We start from the raw sequence: 25,278 nt of genomic DNA on the forward strand, positions 1-25,278 counted from the left end.
GACCTGTCTCCTCTCACAGTGACGGGGACGGGCAGGAGGGTGAGGCTCGGACAGGGGAACAGAGCCGTGCCTGGAAGCCGGTGGAGACGTGAACGGTTTGCGAGTCTCTCCCTCAGGTCCCGGGCCAGTGCTGGGGCCGGTGGGGGTGGGGGTGCGACAGTATTACCACTCGCTCAGTCCCCACGGTGCACGGAGGACGCGACGGGAGAGACGGGGGCCTGTCATTGCTTCAAGCTGCAGGACACGGGGTAGTTCAGGCACCAGCCCTTGTCATGGGCTCGCTGCGCCCCCCACATTCCTGTGCAGAAGCCCCAACCCCCTGACTCAGGACTCAGCCGTATTTGGAAATGAGGCCTTAATGCGGCGATTAAGGTAAAGCAAGGTCGGCGGGAGGGCCCCGATCTGGTGTGACTAGTGTCCTGATAAGAAGAGGGGGTGAGGACACAGACACACAGAGGGACGGCCAGTGAGGACACGGGAGAAGACGACGTCCACGCGTGGGGAGGGAGGCCCCGGGGGGCAGCCAGCCCCGCCCACACCGTGATCTCCGACTCCCAGCCTCGGGGACTATGTGCCGGTGCCAGTGTGTTGCTGACCCCAGGACAGGACCCTTGAGGCCCAAAGACCCCACAGCAGCCAGGCCCTTGTGCCCCCTCAGGCTCCTCTTACTGACGTCACCACACAGGACGCCCCCTGGCCGGCTCACAGCACTGGCCCGCGATTCTTACACACCGTCCTGAGGCATTGAGCCTGCCCACTGGGTAGCTCAGTGTGACTTTTCAGACGGTTCTTTTCTGTTCTCACCGAAACGTATCCACATCGGGCGTTGTCAGTGTGCCTCTCTCTCGGAGGGCCTCATCGGCGCAGAGGAGGGACGAGGGTGACGCGGTGTCACCACGAGGTCGAGTCCGGTGAACTCTCGCTGGTGTCCGTGGTTCGTACCATGAAAACGTGCGGCACGTCTACGCGGCGGGCGGTGGCAGCCCTCGAGGGACACTTCTGGAAGGAAGGGCGCGTGGCTCCCAGACGTAGGAAAGGTCGCCGTATGTCACGCACAACAAGAGAAGTGTGAATCAGAGCCGCTTTTGAGTAGCCTTCCCATGCAGCGGTGGGAAAGACGAAGGCCGGCCAGTGCCCGAGGCCGGGGCGTCCGGGGACACGGGCACTGTGTGCATCATGGTTGCTGGGACGGTCAATCGGTCAGACGTTTTGGCAGGAAGTCTGCCAACATCTCTCGAGATAAACGGGAGGCATCCTGGGTGACCCAGGGTCTTGCAGAAATTGAGCCTACGATTCCTTTCACGCGGGCCGTGTGCTTGGAACATTCGCGTGTGAAAGCTGCCCGCTACCCTCAGCAGGATGAAACAGAGAAACTACTGGACATCGAGTCACAGAAAACTACGGGACTGTACGAGTGGTGGCTCCGGGGGAGGGGCCGGCCACCGTCACCGTGAGGACAGTGGTCACCGAGCCGCAGGCGCTGGCCCGGGGCTCCAAGAGCAGGGCCACGCGAGGAGGGCCGCCAGGAGCCACAGAACCAGGTCGTTTTAGGAAGACCGGCGGGTGCCGGTTCTCCAGATGAAGGTGCCCGAGGCCCTGCTCCATCCCGCCGGCTCCCCATGCGCCCGTCCCGGCAGCCTTCCTGGGTAGGCAGGGGACTCGCTGGCAGGGGACTCGCGACACCCTTGGCTGGTGGGAGGCAGCGGGTCAGAGGGGAGTCCGGAGTGGATGCGGGCATACAGGGGGCGGTGCAGGTGGAGTGCTGGGTGCGGCGGGAGATGCGGGGGGCACCCACCTCCCCCCTCTCCCCTGCGCACACGTGCCCCTGCACACCTCCCCCCTCTCCCCTGCGCACCTCCCCCTCCCCCGTGCATACATCTCCCCTCTCCCCTGCGCACCTCCCCCCCTCCCCCGTGCATACATCTCCCCTCTCCCCTGCGCACCTCCCCTCTCCCCTGCGCACACATCTCCCCTCTCCCCTGCCCACCTCCCCCCTCCCCTGTGCACACATCTCCCCTTTCCCCTGCGCACACATCTCCCCTCTCCCCTGCGCACACGTGTCCCTTCTCCCCTGCACACACATCTCCCCTCTCCCCTGCACACCTCCCCCCTCTCCCCTGCGCACCTCCCCCTCCCCCGTGCATACATCTCCCCTCTCCCCTGCGCACCTCCTCCCCTCTCTCCTGCGCACACATCTCCCCTCTCCCCTGCACACACATCTCCCCTCTCCCCTGCACACACATCTACCCTCTCCCCTGCACACCTCCCCCCTCCCTTGTGCATACATCTCCCCTCTCCCCTGCACACATCTCCCCTCTCCCCTGTGCACACGTCTCCCCTCTCCCCTGCACACACATCACCCCTCTCCCCTGAGCACACATCTCCCCTCTCCCCTGCCCACCTCCCCCCTCTCCCCTGCACACACATCTCCCCTCTTCCCTGCGCACCTCCCCCCTCCCCTGTGCATACATCTCCCCTCTCCCCTGTGCACATGTCTCCCCTCTCCCCTGTGCACACATCTCCCCTCTCCCCTGCGCACATCTCCCCTCTCCCCTGCGCACATCTCCCCTCTCCCCTGTGCACACATCTCTCCTCTCCCCTGAGCACATCTCCCTTCTCCCCTGTGCACACGTGTCCCTTCTCCCCTGTGCACACGTGTCCCTTCTCCCCTGTGCACACATGTCCCCTCTCCCCTGTGCACACATGTCCCCTCTCCCCTGTGCACACGTGTCCCTTCTCCCCTGTGCACACATTTCCCCCCTCTCCTGTGTACACGTGTCCCTTCTCCCCTGTGCACACATCTCCCCTCTCTCCTGTGCACATGTGTCCCCTCTCCCCCGTGCACACGTGTCCCTTCTCCCCTGTGCACACATCTCCCCTCTCCCCTGCGCACACGTGTCCCCTCTCCCCCGTGCACACGTGTCCCTTCTCCCCTGCGCACACATCTCCCCCCTCTCCTGTGTACATGTGTCCCTTCTCCCCTGTGCACACATCTCCCCTCTCTCCTGTGCACACATCTCCCCTCTCCCCTGCACACACATCTCCCCTCTTCCCTGCGCACCTCCCCCCTCCCCTGTGCATACATCTCCCCTCTCCCCTGCGCACATGTCTCCCCTCTCCCCTACGCACACATCTCCCCTCTCCCCTGTGCACATCTCCCCTCTCCCCTGCGCACATCTCCCCTCTCCCCTGTGCACACATCTCTCCTCTCCCCTGAGCACATGTCCCTTCTCCCCTGTGCACACATCTCCCCTCTCCCCTGCGCACACGTGTCCCCTCTCCCCCGTGCACACGTGTCCCTTCTCCCCTGTGCACACATCTCCCCTCAGCACACGTGTCCTCTCTCCCCTGCGCACCTCCCCCCTCTCCCCTGCGCACATGCCCTTCTGCAGCCACCAAACCTACAGCAGGTTGCTCCTCCCTTCTCCCTGGCGGGAAGCCTGCAGTCCCTCCCCGTGTTGGGACGTGCATTTCTGTGCACTCATCCCAGCACTTGGTCTCGTCGCCCTCACCTGGGAAACGGGGCTGACGTCGGCTCCCCCCTCACGGGGTCTGAGCAGCGGCTGCTGTGTGAATGTTCAGTGGTGCCCATTCCTGCCTCGTACTCCGAGGGCGAAGGAAATCACACTGCAGATTCACCTTCAACGTGGGCGGAGATGTATTTTTAAGAGACCATCCAGCACCGTTTTCCTGAATTCGGTTTTCTATTCCTTCGGTCGTAATGGGGACAGCACCAAGCCAACTTTCCCTCCGTGTCCCCGCTCCCTGTGCACCAGTCCCCAGCTTTCCAGCCTGTACAAAAGGGCACTGAGGCTGGGGTAGACGCGTCCTGGCCGCTCCTTGCACACTCTCGCGTGTGTGCGTCCTCTGTTACACCTGCTTCACAGAGGCACCTGTGTCCTGGGGACTCTGGGGACAGTGACCTGTTCTTGGCACCTACTGCGCAGCCATGCTCCTGCGTCCGAGAGCAAATGTGATATGGAAAGGGTCCTTTTTAACAGCTAAGTTCAAAGGCGATGCCTTTCCTCACAGCGTCTCCCCCGTGTCTCCTCACACGTTCAAGACACAGTGATGTTTACAGTAGTTCCCTGACTTCCCGGGTCACTTGTTTTTCAGAAACCTGCATGTAGCCCTGAGGGCACACCGCCCTGGTCCCCTGCAGACACTCAGAAGCCCGCCAGGCTCCTCCCTTCCTGTCTCCCTCCTCCCGGATGCCCCTTCCTTCTGCGAATATCACGAATATCACCGCGCCCTGACTGGCCACGGCAGGCCGTGGCTCAAGCTTGTGGGACCCAGACCCAGCACCACCTCCCTCGGTGCCACGAAGCCTGGGGTCCACAGACCGGCCTCCCAGGACCCCTTTCTTGAGCCGACCCTTCGGTGCCCCAGCAGGGCAGTTCTGATGCCCCTGGTCTGAGCAGGAACACCAGCTCGTTGGGTGGAGTATTTATTTCTAGAGTTCTCTTCCTATGGCTTCCAGGCAGGAGATCACAGGCAGGAGATCCAGGCAGGCGCCACAGGCAGCCCTGGATGCTACAGCAGAAAGTGACCAGGAGACCAAGAGGGGACTCCTTCCCCAGCTGACCCTGCGTCCCCCAGGCTAGCCTCACCCTAGGCCGACTTGCTTCCCAGGCGAGCCCCGCCCTCACGCGGGCCCCGCCCTCAGTGGCCCCGCCCCCAGGCGAGCCCCGCCCCCAGGCCTGCTGCTCCTGAAGGTGCTCTGACCCGAGGATCGAGGATCGACATTTGGCTTAACTTCCCGTGGCACTTATGCCTTCAAACGTGCGTCCCACCCTTTGCTGAAGAAAACGTTCCGATTTTGCACACTGGCCGCAGGTTGTAGTGACGAGTATGCTCTCCAGATAACCTGGCCCTTCTTTCCTTGTGGGGTGCTCCTTGCTCCCACCTTGTGCAAACGTAAACAGCCCTGCTGTGGATTCCATTCTACCCGTAAGGCAGAATGTCACAACTGCCTGAGGTGCGGGGAGCGGCGGGATATCGGAACGGTTGGCGCCTGGGATTTGCCTGGACCCTGCATCATTTATCTGATGGTCTTTGAATCCTTGGCGTGTAGTTCAGGAAGATCATCGTGTAGCTGTCTGATAAACACTGAAGTTTCCTCACGGAGGGTCGAGTTGACTGATCACCGCAGAATTATCTTTCTTGTAGGCTTAATGAGTTAGAAGGTCAGGCGTTCCGGCGCCTTCCTGAGGTTCTGACACGCGCACGTTTCTACAGGTTGTGCTTGGGAGGGGGAGGGCCATTTGTGAACCAATAATGGAAACGCCAGTTACTGTTGGCCATGACTCTGGTCCAGCCAGACTGTGCTCCGTGGCCTTCCCCATTCCCTACAAGAACGGACTACAGTTTCAGCGCCTAAAAGAGGAATCATTTTACGTGCTTTTAGTGAGTGAGAAGTTTTGTAAAAATGCTAAGTGGTTCACTTATGCCAATGGCCCCAGGCCTCTGGGCTCTGCACAGGGGAAGTGCTTGGGATGAAGATAAGTGTGTGTGTGGGGGGGGAGGAACGATGACACAGGGCCTGAACCCGCGTGTCAAGCTGGGTCAAGGCGGAAGGAAGGACGACACAGGGCCTGAACCCACGTGTCAAGCCGGGTCAAAGGACAGTCAGGACTCCTGCATGAGGCAGCAAGTGCTGAGAGCCCCATGCACAAGCAGGTGGACTGAGCACAGACCGTGTTTCCACCAAGGGTCAGGACGTGGGAGGAAAGGCTGGGCAGGAACCAGGAGCGGGGATGTGGGAGGGGCGGGCTGGCTACCGGAGCCCCTCCCAGGAGGCGGGTCGTCGTGGAAGAAGGTTCTGGTTAGGAAGGGGAAGGGACCTCCCCAGTTACCCAACTGCAGTTCCTTGATCTTGGACGTCCAACCCCCAGGATTCTGGGAGACACATTTCTGTTGTTATGGCCCCCAGTTTGCGGTATTTTGTTGTGGCAGCCGGAGCGGACTAAGCTGCCGGCTTTCTGGGGGTCTCACCAGCCTATATTGTCGATGAACAGACAAGGAAACTTTCCGCAAAATTAAGTGTTTAAAGACAGCCAACACAACTTTCGGGGCCCGTCCCACGCTGACACTGGGGACGTAGACCAGACCATGAAAACCACTGCCCTGATCTGGGGGTGTGTCGGCCGCCGCACACTCTGCTTCTCATTGCCCGAATCCGAATCCGGGAGGAGAACAATGGCTAGTGGCTTAGCGCGTAAGCTCTACAAGCAGGAAACGGGAGGCGGTGTCCCACCTTCAGAAGAAAGCCATTACGTAAGAGAGGCTGAATCGGGAACAGTTCTCTTAGACTCAGACACAGCCTCTCCGCGCACGGGCCTCGAGGACGACACTCGGTTTGGGAAGAGACAGGACAGGGACAGATTCGTCCCCCGACACACAGGAGGGAGGGTCCCACGGTGGGGGCTTCCGCTCCAGGGTCTCCAGGGTCTCTTCTTACGAAAGAGCTGGGCTCTGAGCCCCCACCTCTGCCCCCAGGCACTTTTAATCAGAAGCAGGAGGGGAGGGACATTTGTCTACCCGAGCCAGACGCCGGTCTGGACGACAGCAGTGCACACAGTAGGCACCCACTGAAAGCAAGACAACCAGGATGGAATCCCGACTAGGTGTGTGGGGGGCACGCGGTCTAGGCGGAAGACTGGGAAGACCCCGGCATCCGCACATCCTCATCCTGCCTTAAATAAACGAGGAGGACTGGGTCAGCGGAGCCCGGACATCCTGGGTCTTCGCCTCCGGCTGGCCGGCTGCCCGACACGGTCAGGTTTGTTGCTGACGGTTCTGAAGCGGCCGGGTATGTGACGGATGGGACGCAGGGGCGTCGTAAGCCCCGCCCTCCCCGCCCCCACTCGCTCCCCTCCTTGCGGACGTGGGCACGGCCCTTCCCGACAGCACGGACGGCGGGCCTTACCAGGACCATGTGGCCGGTGGAGATGTCCATGTGGGGCTGCACGGGCTCCTCCGACCAGGATGACGTGCTGCTCCGGGCGGAAGGGCTGGGCATCGGCCCGTCGCTGAACTGGGACGAGACGCTGTTGATGCGGGTCGTGTGCGGGCCCTCCGGGCGCTCCGACGTGCGCGTGGCCATGCGCTGCCGGCACAGCTCCTGGGGGACGGTGAGGGCAGGTTAGTGTGGCCTCCCCCCCGAGCCCTGCCCGGCCCGAGAGCCGAGGGGCACGGGGGGCTCTCCCCTGCAGCCACGCACACGCACACACAGATCACACACACGGATGCGCACACCCGGCCACACACGTACAGACACATAAATACTCAATACGCAGACATGTGCACAGACAGATACACACATATAGGTGTGTACGCATGCCCACAAGACACAGATACACACACAGATTCAGGCAAAAGGGCCACTGGACCGAGCCCTGCGGCGACACTGGGCCACCCGCAGAACCATGCCACGTGCAGGCTGAGCCAGGCATCTTTCTTTCCTCTTCAGAAGAGGGGTCACAGAGGCAGAGAAGGGTGTGCGCTGTGCTCTCAGCTTGGTACCATGGTCAGGCATTGGGGGGAACCGCCTCTGTGTGGTTCTTCCCGTTTTTCCCCAAACGATGCCCAAACGGTTAAGAGCCCCCACAGGAGATAATAAACGAAATCACATACGAAAAGGGAAGTACGCGGTTCATGGAAAAGGGTTTGCTTCCTTGACCAGACCCCCAAAGACAGAGTTTCCAGATCTAAAGGAAAATCTCGGTACGACGGCCAAACGGAGCTTCTGTCGGGCCACCGCAGGGTCCTCGCCGTCGCCACGCAAGGCGGACACGGCGCTCAGAGACGGGGGCGCCTGGTGGAGTCGCTCGCTAGCTGCTGGCTGTCATCGGACAGTCGGCCGGGACGCCCCCCACTTCTCGCTAGCAAAATAACCGTGCAAGGGCTCTGGCGTCATGATCTCACGAATTCCACCCTTTGCTCCCTGAAAATATCACTGTCACTTGAGCCATCAAAATAAAATGATATCGAGAGAAAGACTGTAAGGGAATCTGAGCCCAAGAGGGGAATTAAACACGCGTTCACGGGACAAGACGCCGGGGAGCTGCAGGGCTCCCGCGTGCTCCTCCCTTCCCGGTGCTGCTGCCCAGCCGTCCCTACCAGCCCCACGCACCAGGGCAGTGGCCGATGCCCACAGAACGCTCACACGTTTTCCTGAACCTTCCACGTGGCTGCCATCTTCCTCAGTGTTAGAGAGCTTCAGAAGGCCGCCGCCACCGTAGAGAAGAGACCTCTCTGGGCGCAGCTCCCGGGGGAGGCACGGCACACGGGCCCGGAGCTGGATGGCCGCACCGCTGGGACAGGTGCGCTGAGGGGAGCCCCGCGGGCCACACCGCACGAGCCCTCTGCCCGCCAGGGCCGTGGGTCTCGGGGAGCAGGGCTGTGGGTGGGGGTCCCGAGGAGCGGGGGTAACGTCAGGCACGAGGCCACCGTGAGGACGGCAGAAGGATGGCTCGGGAGCCACTGTGCGTCCCCTGCGTCTGCCCACACATGGTTTTTACACAATGAGTCTGTTTAAAAACCCAGCCAGATTTTCTCACAATCTTGAAAACAAACAAACAAGCCCCAGACACAACGGGTTATTTTAATAAGGTAGATGGTGTCAGTAACCCCTTCTTTCCCGTGGATGAAGTTCACCTGCCAGAATAAGTACGTCCCACCGAGAACCTCAAGGCCACGCCACCATAGGCCAGGAGAGCGCCAAACATTCCTCCAGGAAGGAGCGCCTCTGGGGAGGAAGGTTCGCGATGGCTGCGATTTGGTCACTAAGAAACAAACGTCACAGCAGCTAGGTGACCCCCCAGGACTGTGCGGGGATCGGGGACCACCACTCTCTCTCTCTGCTCGAGGGAGACCGCGCAATCACGGGCGGACGGGCACATCACGCAAGGTCTCCGGCTCGAGTGTTTCCACTTTAAAAACGGAAGTACTCATCTGGTTACCGTGAGAGGCCCGTGCGGCGGCCGCCGGAGAAAGTCTTTGGTCATTCCTCAGCAGGTGACGCAGATGTCAGTGCCACACAAACGAACAGTCCCAAGGGCCCAGCGAGTCCAAAGATATTTCTAAAGAAACCGCAGAATTTTGGAGCCGGAAGAGGCAGCAGATCGCCGGTGAGACCTCCTCTCTTGGCAGGCGACTCAGCGGCTGGCTGGAGGCTCCGGGGGGCCGCTGGGGGCTGCGACCTGGGCCCAGCTCGCTGCAGCGCTACTCAGTGCTGGCGCTCCTTGTAGGTCTTTCTTGAAAACAACGCAATTCTCACAGGCAGAGGGAAGGCTCCAAGAAGAGGTGGTCCCAGCCTGCGTCCCAGGGCAGTGCACATCTGCCCTCCGGGCACCTTGGTTGGACAGTGGTCACCCCAAGAGCGAGGGAGCGGCTCTGGCTGGACCTGGGGGGGGGCACCACCTGGGGGGCCCACTGCCGGGTTGGCGGGGGAGTGCCGGGGGCCCAGGCTGCTCCCATCACATTCTGTAGATACAGGTAAAGACACAGGCCACCTGCTCAGATGGGACTTTGATTTTGAACTGACCGCTGTCCAGTTTCTGTATGATGAACCAAGCCAGCCGCTAAGACCACGCGCCTCTGAGGGGAGGGGAGGGGAGGGGAGGGGAGGGGAGGGGAGGGGAGAGGTGAGGAGGGGAGGGGAGGGTCACGTCGGAAGTGGGTTCTTGGGTTTGAAGCCACCGCACACCCGAGGGCCTTGAGGCCTCCACTCCGTGGGGGCCCGTCTGACCCTGACCTGGGAGGACGGGCGGCCGCAGGCAGCTGTGCTCCCCTTGTGCCCCCAGCCAGGGTGGGACACCAGGAGAGTTCGCCCTTGGGACGCAAACAGCCGGGTGTTCGGCGCTGTCTCGGGAGGGATTCCACCTGGAATCCAGGGCCCAGGAAACGGCTTCTCCAGAGGAATGGAGACCCGGGCTGTAACGTGTGTTGACCTGTGATTCTTCCCCTCGGGCTCCAAGAAATCGCTCCCCTGTTCACAGCACCTGAGCGACAATGCCTGCTTCCCGTCCTCGCCTCAGCGCTCACTGGCTGTGTGACCTCAGGCAAACCGCCTAGCCTCCCCGTGTCCCAGTTTCCTCACCTGTGAAACCAACCTCATGGTTCTTGTGGGGACTCAACAAGGTCTCATGCTCAGAACCAGCCTTCGGCACGGCCTGGCACATTATTAGCTATTAGTATTTATTCAGCATCTGGCGGTCCACACGTACCGTTCCTAGATGCCGGGAATGACCGTTGAGGACGACCAGCCGGGCCCTGACCTCCCCGTGCCCATGGTCCGGCCCAGAGCCGTTGGGTGTTTTGGGGAACGGGAGCTGCCGGGCAGGGGCCTCCCTGGTGAGATGCTCCAGATCTGAGGGCACCTTTCGCCGGGCCTTGTGAGGGAAAGCGCAGGCCCAGAGGGGCTAACGCTTCCAAGCGGACAGAGCTCCCGGCAGGACAGAGGGGAAAACTCGGAAAGATGGCCCCGGCCCGAAGCTTGCCAGCGGCGTTCTGCAGGTACGCGCATCTCGAACCTTCGACGTGCCTGCCGCCACCGGCGTTCTGCCTCGGAAGCAAGCGATGCAAGGCTGGGCGGTCTGTGCGGGCAGAAACGCCAGTCAGAGGCCGAGGCCCCGAGGGAAGCCACCATTCACGTGCGGCCACCTTTACCTCTTGTCACACCGCCCCGTAAGCCCATCGTTGCTGAGACGCGGGCGTCGTGACTGAGGTTCTCACGGGACCCACCCAGGGGCCGGCTGTTCCAGATGCATCCCCGGGGTTTGCGTGGTGGCTTCTGCCGGGCTGGGGTCCGAGCTCTGCCCTGGGAAGGAAGCAGCCACCAGGGGTCGACGCTCCCTGTGCCACTCCTGTGACCTTGGCAAACCGCGAACCTTCTCCCGCCGCATCTTCCTACCGTGAGACCCGGGAAAGCACCACATGCTGGCCACCCCCTCGCCCCCGTCACGGGGCTGCCGTGTGTGCGTCACGGTAACAGAGGGTGGGCACACACCCGGCGAGGGCCCTGGGACAGCGTGGTCCGTGGACTGCGAGGGGCGAGCCCCAGCCTCTGGCGCCCCCCGCGGTGCCCGTCTGTTTGAACCGTTGGGTAGGATGGACACGCCCATCAGGAGGGGACACAGGCCAGGCTGTTCCGGAACCCCGACTGTGAGCCCCCACAGGTGCAAACCGTGTCCCCCTCTCCCCCTGCTGCCAGGTCAGCTCCATGCGGTCCCAGGAAGCTCCGGACGCCCCCAGGGAGGCTTCTCTGCCCACGGGAGAACTCTCTGGGGGACTCACCGTGTGCCCTTCTAATTAGTGCTGTAGGTTGATTATGGCTTGAAAATTAATAATAGAAATGCTGTATTCTGACCAGACTCTACTCTTACCTTATTTTATAATATTTTTATTTTTTCAAGTTTTATTTTTGAGAGAGAGACAGAGAGAGAAAGGGTGGAGGAGAGGCAGAGAGAGAGGGAGAGCGAGAATCCCAAGCAGGCTCTGCGCTGTCAGCACGGAGCCTGACGCGGGGCTCGATCCCACGAACCGGGAGATCGTGACCTGAGCCGAGATCGAGTTGGACGCTCAACTGACTAAGTCACCCAGGAGCCCCTCCTTACTGTTACCTTAAAACCAAAATTTCCTAAGGACAATTGAGCTTCTCTTTAAGAGACAAGATGCGGACTGTGACCTGACTCACATGATGTGGCCGGGGCCAGGCCCAGGACCCCATGCGGTGCAGACAGCAAGCTCTCAGCACAGCCGTCTGGCCCCCACGCCCTCCCCAGACTGGCCTCTGGGTGACCCTGTTCATCTGAAAGTCTCATCTACACCAAAAAGGGTGATCCAGGTGACACGGAGGCCCGTGGAGGCGTGAGCCCCCGACCCCTTAGGCAGCGGTCCAGCCGTGGGCACGGGGGGTGGGGCGGGGGCACAAGCCTTCATTTAAAATGTACTGTGAGGTTTACCGCACTAGTTTCCGCCACACAGAGCCTGGGTCAGACCAGAGCACTTCCCGGCTGTTAGCGGCCTCCGTTTACTCTCAGACTCATGTGCGGCCCGCGTAGGACAAACAGACACTCAGACAAACACCAGTCACAGGAACACTCCGTGAGTACCGTTCTGCTGAGGGTAAAATACAGGCCTGGGGCTGTCTGTGGGGGGCACCGTCCGCGCGCAGGGTGCCAACGACGCCCAGGGCAGGCTGCAGGCGCGCTCCGCAAGCAGCCGGGGGCCTGGCCCGATGTGGCTCTGATTTCTCTCATTTACGACCTGGCAAGTTCCCCGGGTCAGGCTGCGGATGCCACAAAAGGGAAGTGGGCGCAGACGCAGGCTCGTGGACGACGTTGGCGACAGTGGCAAACTCCGCGATGTCACGATACCTTCGCCCTCCGGAACGCGGCACCCACTCGGGGACCCGGGCATTCCTGCGTCCAGCACGGCCCTGCCCTGAGCACAGGAGGTGTTTCTCCCAAACGCGTCTTCGCTGGAAAAGGTTGTGCCGCACCTTCCAGACCCTTCGTCAGAAAGTAAAACCCTCACGATGTTTAAGATCCAGACCAACTCCACTTCGGGTTTTAAACTGCCACTTTAATGAACATGATCCTGGGTGTTCATCTCGACCACCGTGAGTTTATAAGACAATTACAGTCTTCCTGGAGGAGTTCATGTGATTCGGCGGCCAAGAGGCAGTGAATTATGAAGGAAAAAGAAGGGCAGGTCTGATCAAATGAATCTCTTGGTCACAGACCCACACGTGGGGCCACCCAGCAGGTCATCACGTGACTCCCTCCAGACGGCTCCTTACTCGGCCGTCCTCGGCCCGCTCACGCTGCCCAGCGCCGTGTGCCCGAGACCCGGGCCTGCCCAGTGCTGAGTCCTCTGCACGCGTGGTGTGCACCCTCTCGACCCAGACAGCTCCCTGAAGGTCCACGGATCACCCCCGGGAGCTTCACCAAGTCTGTTTTCTTTTCTCATCCGATGCCTACTTTTTAGCACACAAGAAAACGCCAATGCCAGCGTGAGTTAAAGACTGGTCTTCCAGGGAGCAAAGGGGGAAGTCACTCATTCGGGACCGCGATGTTCCTCATTTTCAGGACATCCACCTCTGGAGAGGGGTCCTTCCGGAGAGATCTACTCAGTCGGCATATCTGCCCTGTACCTTCTTAGCGGTCTGCCCTCCGAACCTAGGTGTGCGGAAGGTTCTCAGGGAAAACAGAGGTAAACCAGTTCACCTTCCTGAGGGGAAGGAGGCACACGGTAGCAAGAAGACAACAGACATGGCTTCGCAGGTGATCTCCACAGCAGTCACTGTAGATGGTCAGTGAGCCTCTGCCCTTGGGAAGCACATATCCTGGACCACTAGTGTCGCAGGGGAAGTCCCAGTTCCCCCTGCTGCAGGGGAAGCGCAGGGCAGCGATCTGCCCTGTCGCTGATGGGCAGAAAGACAAACCCATCGGCGCTGGAGAACACGGGCCCGGGGCGAACGGACCCCAGTGTGCGGTCGCAACCGGGGGCCGACAGCAAGGTCCACGGGCCCGGATCACTGCAGCCTGAATCTGGGGTGACGACAGGGCAGCACAGAGCTGGCAGGGCTGACGGAGGGAGCACGCGGACGAGGCACTGGCACGGACCGGACGCGGGGCCACACGGCTCCCCGCAGAGGCCCCTTCTCGTGGGAGCAGAGGAGGTCAGGACACCAGGTCAGGCCCCAACGCCGCCCCGGCTGGACCACGGCACCACGGGCCACGTGGAACCCAGTGTGACGACCGACCACGGTCTTTGGCAAGGGGCACCCTTGCCGGAGCAACCAGAGTAACGCGACTCCTAAAAAAGAAGAGTGTCTCAGTCCCCTGAATTTAAGCGCTCGATCCCAGAGTCAACACGAGAAGCCTGTGCCACACTGTTTAAAATATCCGAAAGGTTCCTGGTTTGTCAGGAAAGGCAGAACACGAGTGCCCGCACCCCCGTGCTCACAAACTCTTCAGATTCAAAACCTCGGCGTCTGTGGCGTGGGGCTGTCCCCAGCGTGTCCTGAGCCCACAGACACAGTGTCGTGGGGTGGTCCCGCCACCCCTGGACCCCTCGAGCAGAGTCAGCATGGGGTTTGCTCAAGCCCAGAGAGCTCTGCGTGTCAGCGTGGATCCTTGGGGTGCAGGGTGCCGGCTGGGGAGTCCCTGGGGTGCAGGGTGCGGGCTGAGGAACAGGCCTACACGGCGCGGGCTGACCCCGCGGCCATCACCTCCTGGAAGCGGCCTGCGTGCCGCTGCCCGAGCCTCAAACTATTTTATACGCCTTTGTAACGCAATTTGCAAGATAAGTTGGATAGGATTCTGGGGGCAGAAATCCATCCATACACATAATAATGCAAATGTCTCACTTCTCAAATCTTCATCTGATGGGGGAAAATTGCAGAGTGGGAATCACTCCGAGAGAAAGGACCTGTCATTCCCAAATTCCGCCGAAAGAAAGACCAAGACGACAAAGGCTTAAGAAAAACCTCTTTGTACCTTTCAAGGAACAATGGGAACAAAGCCTGAGTGTGTACACAGAGGACGGCTGGAGTCTTAGGGGTATTTGGAGAGCGTAATTTGTGGTAACAGGGCAGAACCGAGGAGGGGCGCACAAAGCCGCCGGGAAGGAGGGGCGTTCATTAGGGTGGGCCGCGGAGGGAGAGAGGCCAATTACCCCGGCCTGGATAAAACACTGAGAGAGCACGCTGAAAAGGGACCGGCCTCTCTGGGGAGGCACCCGATCTCCAGCTCGGAGGGCACCGCAGACCCGACAAACAGCAAAAACAAGGCGCACAAAGCACCCCCAAGGCGGCCTCGCGGGGACGGCGGCGGCGGGGGGGGGCGGGGGACGGGGCGGCTGCGAGCGGCCAGTTTCACTGGAAGGCTGCAGAGCCCGAGGGACAGGGAGGTCTTTATCGCAGACCCTCCGATCTGGAAGCAAAGCCAGGGAGAACCCGGGAGGGCAGGACGCACGGAGACAGGCCCCCCCGCCTGCCGGGGGGAGAACGGGAGGTTTTTGTCTCGTTTTTCATTTTGCTCTTTTTCTCCCCCAAATGAAGCACGTATGACTTTTGTAACGAGAAAAGCCAGGACAAGGTGTGTTTTAAAATACGTCCAATTCTCCACTCGATACGACGAAGCTAAGTGAAACGTTTAGAAAGTACGAGTGGGGAAGAGCATGGGAGGCAACATCCCAGGTTGTCAACGCGGCTGTAATGTGTCACTAAGGAAAAACGGCACGTAAAGCAAGACCACGTCTCGTGGAATCACCTCTGTCATGGGCTGCTGTTTCATCATAAGGCCGGATGTGACCTAGGAGGAGCTGCCTAGGCCTACATTCTGGGCCAGCCAGGCCGCCCGCAGACACGGCAACTCCGGACCTGGTTTGTGAGAGCTGTTTTACATAAATGTTCTCGCCATAAATGGCGTATCTGATTAGCACTGCGGGGGAGAGAGACACGGGCACCGTGCTCCCCCCGACATCCCGGGGCCCCCTGAGCCCCCTTGCAGCTGCGGGGGGACCGAGGGCCACGGCCGTCTCTGGGTGAGAACCGGAACCCCCCTCCCCGCCCCCCCTCCGCGGAGTCAGAGCCAAGGCACATACCCCGTGGCCCTGTCCCTCGTCTCGGCCAGAGCCACACCGGTTCCCTGGATGGAGTGCCCGGTCCCCAGCCCAGTCCACATTACCTGGCATGTGACACGTGGCTTGTCTTGGGGCACGGCCCTGCCCCCTCCGGTGGACTGCTCGGGGATTTCGACCGGGGTGGGGGGGCATTACGCACACAGCCCGTCACACCCCACGGGAGGGACGTTTCTCCAGGGCAGACCCTAGGTCGGGCTCCAGGGCTTCTGCAGGGCATCACTGACCCCGACCTCTAACTGGAGATCGGGGACCCCGTCCCCCAACCCCCACCGCTGACGCTCATCCTGACCTCTGACCGGGCATCTGGGACCCCGTCCCCCAACCCCCACCGCTGACGCTCATCCTGACCTCTGACCGGGCATCTGGGACCCCGTCCCCCACCCCGCCGCCTTCACCCGAATAACCACGTGGGCTGCAGACCACGGCCCTCTGGCTGGACGTGCAGCTGTGTTACTTTCGGTGCCACTTTCCACAACAGTCGTAACCTAACCCAAACAGCTCCCTGGTACGCAGCGTTTACCGAGGAAAACTGAGTGATTTTGCCGCATTTTGCAAGATGTTTTCTCGAAATAAAACTTAAAGATACAGACACGTTTTAACTCACAGGAGCGAAAATACGCTTCGACACGCTTCTGAATCCAGAAGGGTCTTGCAGGAGTCTGATGCAGGAAGGAAAACGGCCGCTTCCCTCGGCCGTCCGCCCCCAGCCCCAGGGCGGCGGCGGCGATAACCCCTCCCCTGCTCCTCGAGGCGCACGGCACACCCCACACGTGGGCTCTGAGCAGCGGTGCCCCGTGCTGCTCTCCCCCTGGGTGTCGAGCACAGGCGGGGAGGCCGCAGCAAACGCTCGCCCACTGGGGCGCCCCGTCGGTGTCCGCTGCCCTGGGCCGCCCAGGAGCCGGAACTGGGTGCTGCTGCAGGAAGGGGGAGGCTGTGTGCTGGCCCTTGGAAGGCCCCGGAGAGAGCCCAAGAGCCTCATCCAGTTGGGGGACTCCTCCGGTCTCAGAAGCCGCAGGTGGCATGCAGACAGCTGCGGCCCCACACGCTCAACTTCGTCCAGACGTACGTGATGCGCCCAGATCCAAGCAGGCCGCACCCCCCTTCTCAGGGGCTGCCCCTCCAAGGCACTCTCTCCCCTCGCTCGGCTCTTGACAAACATCAGACTGAAGTCAGGGAAGAGCCACGAAGATAAAAACAGAGGAAGGAAACACATCATTTCAATAAACGTCCCTGTACAGCCCAGTTAACCACGGTTCGCGCCGTGGCCGGGGGCTGGAACCCGGGACGTGGGAGACGGCCTGTCTGACGTGCGGTTCCCACACAACTGGCCGCCACTGCAGCCCGGAACAGCCCGCCAGACCGCATCTGCATGGCAGATCAAAGGGCAGACAAGAGCCCCAAACTTGTTGGGCCCCTGGAGCCCGTGACCCTCCCGCCACGAAGTTTCACGGGTTCCCGCGAGGCCAGCGACGGCTCCGGAGCTCACAGGTTCCGCCCGACCTCCGTGCGCAGAGCCAGTCTCCAGCGCCCTGAACACACGCTTCAAATGCAGACGATCTAGGGGCGCCTGGGTGGCTCAGTCAGTTGGGCGTCCGACTTCGGCTCAGGTCATGATCTCGAAGTTTGTGAGTTCGAGCCCCGCGTCGGGCTCTGTGCTGACAGTTCAGAGCCTGGAGCCTGTTTCGGATTCTGTGTCTCCCTCTCTCTGACCCTCCCCTGTTCATGCTTTGTCTCCCTCTGTCTCAAAAATAAATAAACGTTAAAAAAAAAAATTCAAATGCAGACCATCTGAATTCTCCAAGTCCGTCAAAAACTAAACCCCAGGCCTCTTCGGAGTGGCCTGGGCCCACGTGGCCTAAGGGGTGAGCGGCCGTTTCCCACAAGAAACTCCTGGCACTTTCCTAACTTTCTTCTCGCTCCCAAGGTGATGAATTCTCGTCACTGGTTCATCGCCCTCCCCGCGTGGCTCCGTCCTGGGTGCTCCCCGTGGGGGCTCTATTCTGGATGCCGCCGTCACCAGCAATGGTCTGGGGCGCAGTCCACATGCTTCCCCCCAGCCGGCTGCTCCCACGCCGGGGCCCTGTGTCGGCTGGCTCTTACGGAGCACCAAACACCCCCCTGCAAGGTGAGGTGCGTTCACGACACGGATCTGGCAATCCAGGAGACCCCGGTGCTCCCCACATTCTCGGGAGGACCCGACCCGGAAGGAACCGCCCGCACCGGTGGGGAGGGAACTCCAGATGTGCGGACCAGTGACGACGGATAGCCGCACACCCGGGGCCACGTCAGGGTGAAAGAAAGGGTCCGATGAAAGGGTCTCGGCATTGAAAGCACACAGGCCATCCTGGGCCGGGCGGGAAGGCTCGGTGAGGGTGTGGGGTCTGAGCAGGCTGACAGATGGGAATGATCTGGAAGGATAAAGCCGAGTGGGAGGGCTTTCAGCGTGAGGGGGGGGCGGTCTGCACAAAGGTCCAGAGACAGAAAAGCACAGGGGATATTCCAGGGGCTGCGAGGAGCCGGCCGGGGACACAAAAGGTATTCACTCCTTCTTTTCTGCAGCGTCGTCTAATTAAGCCAAAGGGCAGGGCCCGGGGGGCGGGGGCAGGAGCGGTCACCCACGCAGCTGCCTCTGCACTTCGTCCTGGGGCCCAATTATTCCCTCTGAAGCTGCTCTGAATGGCGACCTCGCCGGGCGAGGCCAGAGGAGAGAGCTCCGAGGAGCCGGGGTCTGGTGGCTTTGCCGCGGCAGGCTGGGCCACCACCGCGAGCCCCGTCCTGTGTTGGCTTCACATCTGTTTCCTCGGCCTCTGAGGCCCTGTGAGAGCTTCCGAGAGGCTGTCGTCCCCCACAAGGGGACGGGTGCTGACCTCTGGAGGAACTCAACACTTCCAACGGCCCTCGTGTGACACCGGTGAGGGTGCCGTCCCGTGACTCCGGAGTGAGGGCTGTGGGGCGGGCTCTGCCCTGGGCAGGAGGTGCTGACAGGGTCCGGGGCACCGGGCCCTCGGGAGGCTGCCCGCCACGCACGGGGGGCCCCGCTCCGCCTTGCTGCCTGGTGTGGAGAACATGTGGGATCTGCAGACGTGCCCAGAAAACCCCCGGACACAGAGGCAGGGAGGCCACCGTCTGGAAGCACGGGACCTGAGGCCAGAAGACGACGGCTTCAAGCAGCCGAGAATCTGAGGTTTGGTCCCAGTTTCCCCTCGCATCTCGGTGTCAACGTTTGGGGCCACTGAACTCAGGGTTTTCATTCCTCTTGAACGTGGGAGAGGGTGGCAGCACCGAGGAGGGGAGACGGTCCCGAAACACGGAAACAGGGTAGACGTCCCTTCCAACCGGTTATTTGGTGTCATGAACCTGTATTTTGTTTCCCCTACTCAGGAAATCTTGGTTTCTGGTTAGAGCATAAGATTTTCGGATCTGTGGAAGGTGCGATCCTAGGAATACTCCTTTTTGGTTATTCTTCTGGTTCACCGTCTTCACAAAGAACGAAAGGGATAAAATGCTGTACTTACACAACAAATCCAAATGTTTAACTTTACTTAGAGAAGTTCAGCCCAGCTACGTTTGGTGCCGACTGCCTGTGCGGGTTTATCACCCAAACTCCTTAAACTGATTTCTGTCGAACGCCACGAGGTCAGTCCAAGTTTAAAGCTGTGTTTCGTGTTCACATTCTTCACACCCTGTACGGAATTACACGTGTTAAAACCTTGGCCTGACTGCTGATAGATTCACCTCTGAATCTTCCATTTCCTGTTTCCCGAATACTTGTGTGCAGGGGCACACACACCTACACCCAGATGCTTTTCCCTGGTTGCTTTATTTTCAAAAATTGAAGAAAATTTTTTTAATGTTTATTTATTATTGAGCGAGAGAGAGAGAGAGAGAGAGAGAGAGAGAGAGAGAGAAAGACAGAGCACGAGCAGGGGAGGGGCAGAGACACAGAATCCAAAGCCGGCTCCAGGCTCTGAGCTGTCAGCACAGAGCCTGACATGGGGCTCAAACACACGAACTGTGAGATCATGACCTGAGCCGAAGCCGGACGCTCAACCGACTGAGCCACCCAGGTGCCCCTTTTTTCAAATTTTAAATTAAAAATGTTTTGGGGGCGCCTGGGTGGCTCAGTCGGTTGAGCGTCCGACTTTGGCTCAGGTCATGATCTCACGGCTCGTGAATTCCATTCCCGCATCGGACTCTGTGCTATTAGCTCAGAGCCTGGCACCTGCTTCAGATTCTGTGTCTCCCTCTCTCTCTCTCTGCCCTTCCTCCATTCATGCTCTCTCTCTCTCTCAAAAATAAACAAACATTAAAAAATGTTTTACATTTTCTTTAAGAAAGGCAGACGGCCAGCAGCATGTTGTTCGGGCGTGTTTCGAGTCTTGGAACTGCACTGCCCCACGTGCTCCTGCAAATAGACCTTAGAGCTCGTCTGGAGGTCCCCACAGGGGGCACAGCCACTCGTGTGCCTTGGACTCTTCATGTGTGCAGCTTCAGGAGGGACGCACGTGGAATGGTGAGGGAGGAAAGGGACGCCTGCCTCCGCAGCCAGATCGGCCGGGTCAACCTTGGTGATCCACGGGGTGGCCGATGTCGCGGCCCAGGCACCCTCACGTCTTTATTTTTTACAGCCAAAACTCTTGAGTGAATACTTTTCCCACCAGTCACCTTCCTAACTGGAGACCATTTGTGTGAATAGGTCGTCCTTCCTTCCTAACAGAGAAGATTCCATTCTTAATTATCAGCAATTCTCCCAAAGCAGAGAACCCCGATGGAGACGGAAATATTTTGAGCAACGAAGTTTAAGAATGACTAATTCGATGGAGAAGAGAAACCCAGTTATGTAGCTTTTCCGACGTAAGAGAGGACGTTGTTACCGTTAGCTTCCGTAGGAAATGGCTGTGATGCTGCCCAGACTTCAGCCAGGGTGGGAGGAGGGGAGCGGAGGGGCCTCGGTTGGAGGGGAGTGATGCTAACATAACATGGCGCCCTGCCCCCTGGCAGGACAGGCAGCAGAACCCGCAGGACTCTTGCCTCCGGGGGCTCTGCTGGCCGAGTAGTTTTCCTCTCGTGATCTTGAATGTTCCTCGTTTGACATTTGGAGATGACAGTCATCTGCCTGAGTCTCCTGGGTCTGATCGTGCATCTGCTGTTTGCAAAGCTCTCCCTGCTCGTAAACACACATCCTGTGTGCCTCTGAAGGCTCCAGTTAGCCTTCCCCGCCCCGCCCCCTGTGTAACTTCTTACCTTCCTCGTCGTCGGGGTGTGTGTGTGTGTGTGTGTGTGTAAGAGCCGGGCTCGGCGACTTTTGACAGGCTCATGCACTGCACTGCACCTAATGCCCTCAGTGCGGGGCACGCTCCCTAAGGCCACCAAGGGCTTGGTCCCCTCGGGGCCAACACCAGCCTCCCGGTGCGGGCTCCGCTCAGCGCGCACCAGGCCGTTCCCAGGACAGACTTCCCACAGGCGGAGAGCCTGGCTCTGGTGGGAAAACGGCTTCCCAGAGCCGCCCCAGGCCTCTTCCCCCGCATCCACACACCGTCCCTCCTGGAGGGGAGGCAGGGAGGCATCGGGAGACCAGCCTCTCAGCTCTGGGCCTGCTGCTCTTCATGGTGGGGTCTCTCTCCCGCACCTGCCGTCCGCCTCCCGCACCTGCCCTCCGCCTCCCGCACCTGCCCTCCGCCTCCCGCACCTGCCGTCCGCCTCCCGCACCTGCCCTCCGCCTCCCGCACCTGCCCTCCGCCTCCCGCACCTGCCCTCCGGAATGCCTTCCCCACCTCCTGCCATTTTGGTCTAGATCCCTGTTAAGTCCATCCTGCACACACCCCTTTCCTCTCGCAAGCTTCTGCTGGCGCCCACCTCACTCAGGGCAGCTCGGCATCCTCTCTGAGGACCCGGGCGGCGCATCTCCGGGCACATGTGGCCCCGAGCACGACAGACCGCTCCCTGACGGAGGGTCCGCCACGCTGGCGTGTGGGGCGTGAGGCGACCGGGGGGAGGGCAGTCCCCTTGGACCAGTCCACCCCGCGCTGGCTCGTAGCTGAGGGAGGACTTGATCGCTCTCTGGTCCGGGAAGATGAGCGGAGAAGCCCTTCACAGAGGCCAGTGGGACCCTCTCTTCGCACCTGCGCGTCCTCTAACCGACTTCACAAAATGTGCTGAGGCTTACAGAAATCTGCACCTCGCCAGACGCACATGCTTTGTTTGCAGATCGGGTGTCTTAGGTTTTGGTTGAGACAATGTGCCCGCTTGGGGCGCCTAGGGGCTCAGCAGGTCGAGCATCGGACTTCGGCTCAGGCCATGATCTTGTGGTTCGTGAGTTCGAGCCCCGCGTTGGGCTCTGTGCTGGCAGCGAGGAACCTGCTTTGGATCCTCTGCCCCCACCCCTGCTTGTGTGCTCTGTCTCTCAAAAATAAATAACATTAAAAAAATAAAAAGAAAAGAAACTGTGCACCTGTGTGAATCGGGGCCTGGAGGAGGGGGCAGCCCGTGCACAGGAACGTGTGATGAATACACGTCTGGAAAGGGAGGGATGCACCAGAAGCGGGCGGTTCAGCCGGGCCCACGGCCACCAGCAGACCTGTGTCAGCGCCTACGATCACAAAGAGCTTCCCCTCCATAGAACTGAGATGCATTTGTACTTCCGTGACCTTCTCTGACCTTCAACAGCCCAGTGAGGAGCATACAGCTCCTTCTAGCCCATTCTGTGGGTGAGGTGCCAAGAGGTACGAGGCCAGAGAAATGGAAGTATTGTGGTCTCTATTTTCCATGTTCAAATATTGGGAAGAAGAGATTTTTAACACGGGGGGGTGGGCCGTGAACCACGGGAGTGGGAGGGCACGCTGCAAGCAGCTCCCCCCACCCCTCTGGGGCTGCCCTCGACACAGGGAGGCTGGCCTGGCCCCCTGAGGACACACGTGTCCCCAGAGTAAGCTCGTGGGCACTGGCCCTGTCTCCAGTGTGGTCACTAAGGATGACCCCTGCTCTACAGGCCTGAACCTGTGCGGTCTGTCAGCACAGTGACGGGGACACCCCGGGCCCGGCTCGTTCTCTCTCGAGGACGTGCTCCCCCATCCGTCCGTGCATCCGGCCTTCATGAGCCTGACCTCAGCGTCATGACTTGTGGCCTTGTCACTACGATTGCTTCCTGTGGTTTTAGGACAAACTCCTTGTCTAGGAGAAGTCGGGAACTGAGCAGAGAAGTGAGTTTGACCACTCCTGAAGCCCCCGGGCACCTCACACCACGAAGAGAGGGGCAGGGGCTCGAGAAGCTTCTGCCCTGTCCTGCGAGCGAGTGCTCCCTGGCCCCAGGACCTACTCCGTGCCGCGGGAGTACTTGCCTGGGGCCTCAGTGCTACAAATCGCCCTCACCTGGCCCTTCCACTGCCAGCCACAGGACCTGGGACAGGGCACAGCTCGCCTGACGCTGACTTTCCCGACGTGGCCGCACAGAGTGACCTGGGGGTCCCGTGTGGCTTTCAGAGCACCTCCGTGGACACTGCCGGGTGACTGGCCAGTGGCCGGTGGCCGACGGGGATGACCGGGAGCCTCCCAAGCGCGCAGGGGGCCCCTGCCGTGCGGAAGCACGCTCTCTGACAGGAAGCCGCGTTCAAGCAGATCGGAGGTGCCGTCAGCAGCCGCCACCCAGACTGGCCCTCGCTCGGCAGCCACGCAAGGAGCCACGCAAGGACACGCACCCTCCCCTGCAGGCCTCCGAGGCACGCCCTTCCGTGGCGGCCGCGGACGGAACAACAGCACCCAGCAGATCCGTGGTGGCCGGGCAGGAACGGGACGCGGCAGAGGCGAAGCTAACGCTCCCCGCCCCTCCCTCGTCCTTCCTTCCTTAAGAGACAGTTATCCAAGTAACACCCAGATCGACTACCAGGCTACAAGCATGAAAATAAAACACAGCAACACAGTTACGAGAAGAAGCCGTGGAACCCAGGCCCCGGGACCCCCAGCATCAGCCAGCCCGAGCCTGCGTCTTCCAGCATCTCCCTGAGTGGTCTGTTATTTTCAATTAAGTCTGATCTAATTATTATCGTTTGATCAAGGGAGGTGGCTTGCTGCGTTAGGACAGCAACATGCCTCACTTTTGTGTTTAGATATGTTTTTGGCAATCTTTCCAGCCTTCCGCCTCCTCTAGATTTATTTCCAAATCTCAGGAGCTATTTTTGAGGAAACGCGTCGCACAGAAACTGGAGAATGGGCACGTAGCCGCGGCTTGTGGGAACTGCATATTTGAAAATTTAAGACCGAAGAGAAAAATGCACTACAAAGTCACGCCTTACTGAACCATGTTCAGACCCGGAGTGGAAAGTATGTAGAAGATCTAAGCCGAGCTCGTCGGCCTGCGTACCGATCGTTTGAAATCAAGTGCACATACAAGTAGACGCATGTTCTCGAAATGCTCAGGACGGACAGATTTCTTTGCTCTCGGCAGGGCAGAAGCCTGTGGGTTTTCCTAGGTCTGTGGCGTGGCTGTGTCGGGAGGCAGGTGACATTTGGTGCTTTTGGGAAACAATACAGCACCTGCGGTGAAGCCTGGGCCTGTTCCTGGGGCTGTGGAGCACAGCACGCCGGGACAAGGCCTCACCCTCCCACCGCACGAAACGCCAACTCAGTACGTACAGAGCTTCTGGAGAATTCTACCTACAGACACAGGTGTAGATAGCTGCTTCCTGCAAGGGCAAACATCGCAAAACTCCAATTCTCAGGCTTGACTGATTGGGAAAAATGTGAGGTCTTTAACATGATTTTAGGGAACTCGCCCATTTCTGAAGCAGGATAGATTTCACCTGCTGGGACGTCGCAAAAAAAAGTTATACTGATGTGAAAACTTAAACACAGAGCCAAGACAAGCCATTCTAAGAGACATCGTTGACCGAACAGGCGACTTTAGGAGCTCGTGGTGGGGACCAGGCAAACCTCAGGGGACTCACTGTTGTCTACCTGAATCGGAAAACGCTTCTCTAGCTGGTGAGTGCCGATTACGAAAGATTAAACCGCCGTGGAAAAAGAAAGACCCCCCAATTCAAAGCCCGGGAGAATACATCACACCCCCTCTGTGAGCGCCTGGCTCTCCCTTGTCCAGAGGTGGGAAGTTAGGACGCGTCCGGGCCACGGGCCCCTCAGCCTGAGCGGAGGGAGCCCCCCGACAGCAGCGGCCACAACACACCTCATGTCACACTCCCATAACCACCCGCGAGTGGGATGCGCCCCCGGGGCCGTGTCCAGGCCGCCCACACCCAAATGCACTCTTGCCTCTGGCTCCAAAGGCCTCCAAGTAACAAGGAAACCTGGGTGTTGTGAAATAAACCATCAAAAGAGGCTTGCGGGAAACTCCGCCGGGGTCCGTGCCCTCGAGTGGGGTGGGAGCCCGGGCCGGTGGGCTGCCGAACTGGCTGCTCCAAGGTGAGCAGAGCCTCAGAGAAATGGATGCGACACTCAAAGACGCTCAGAGGGAAAAAGCCGGGGAACGTCTACTAATCACCTAACGACTTCTCTCTGCACAGTGTTGCCCAAGTGCCTTCCACGGAAACAGGACACCCACGTGAGGAGGGGCCCCAGCGCCGTGGGTTCCACCTCCTTCCACGTGAACCGGGCGCTGCTACCCTGAGTGACCAC

General features: G+C 60.1%; 1 protein-coding gene across 11 annotated transcripts in view; it reads right to left on the reverse strand.

The window, feature by feature from the left end:
• PTPRN2 (protein tyrosine phosphatase receptor type N2) overlaps positions 1-25,278 on the reverse strand; it is an 809,627-nt gene that overhangs the window by 75,354 nt on the left and 708,995 nt on the right. For all 11 annotated transcript variants that reach the window (XM_042976545.1, XM_042976559.1, XM_042976565.1 and 8 more), the window contains one exon: positions 6,929-7,123. In XM_042976545.1, coding sequence (XP_042832479.1) covers positions 6,929-7,123 — 195 coding nt within the window. The remainder of the gene's footprint in view (positions 1-6,928; positions 7,124-25,278) is intronic.

This window comes from Panthera tigris, chromosome A2, assembly GCF_018350195.1.
Source record: "Panthera tigris isolate Pti1 chromosome A2, P.tigris_Pti1_mat1.1, whole genome shotgun sequence".
NCBI classification, from domain to species: Eukaryota; Metazoa; Chordata; class Mammalia; order Carnivora; family Felidae; genus Panthera; species Panthera tigris.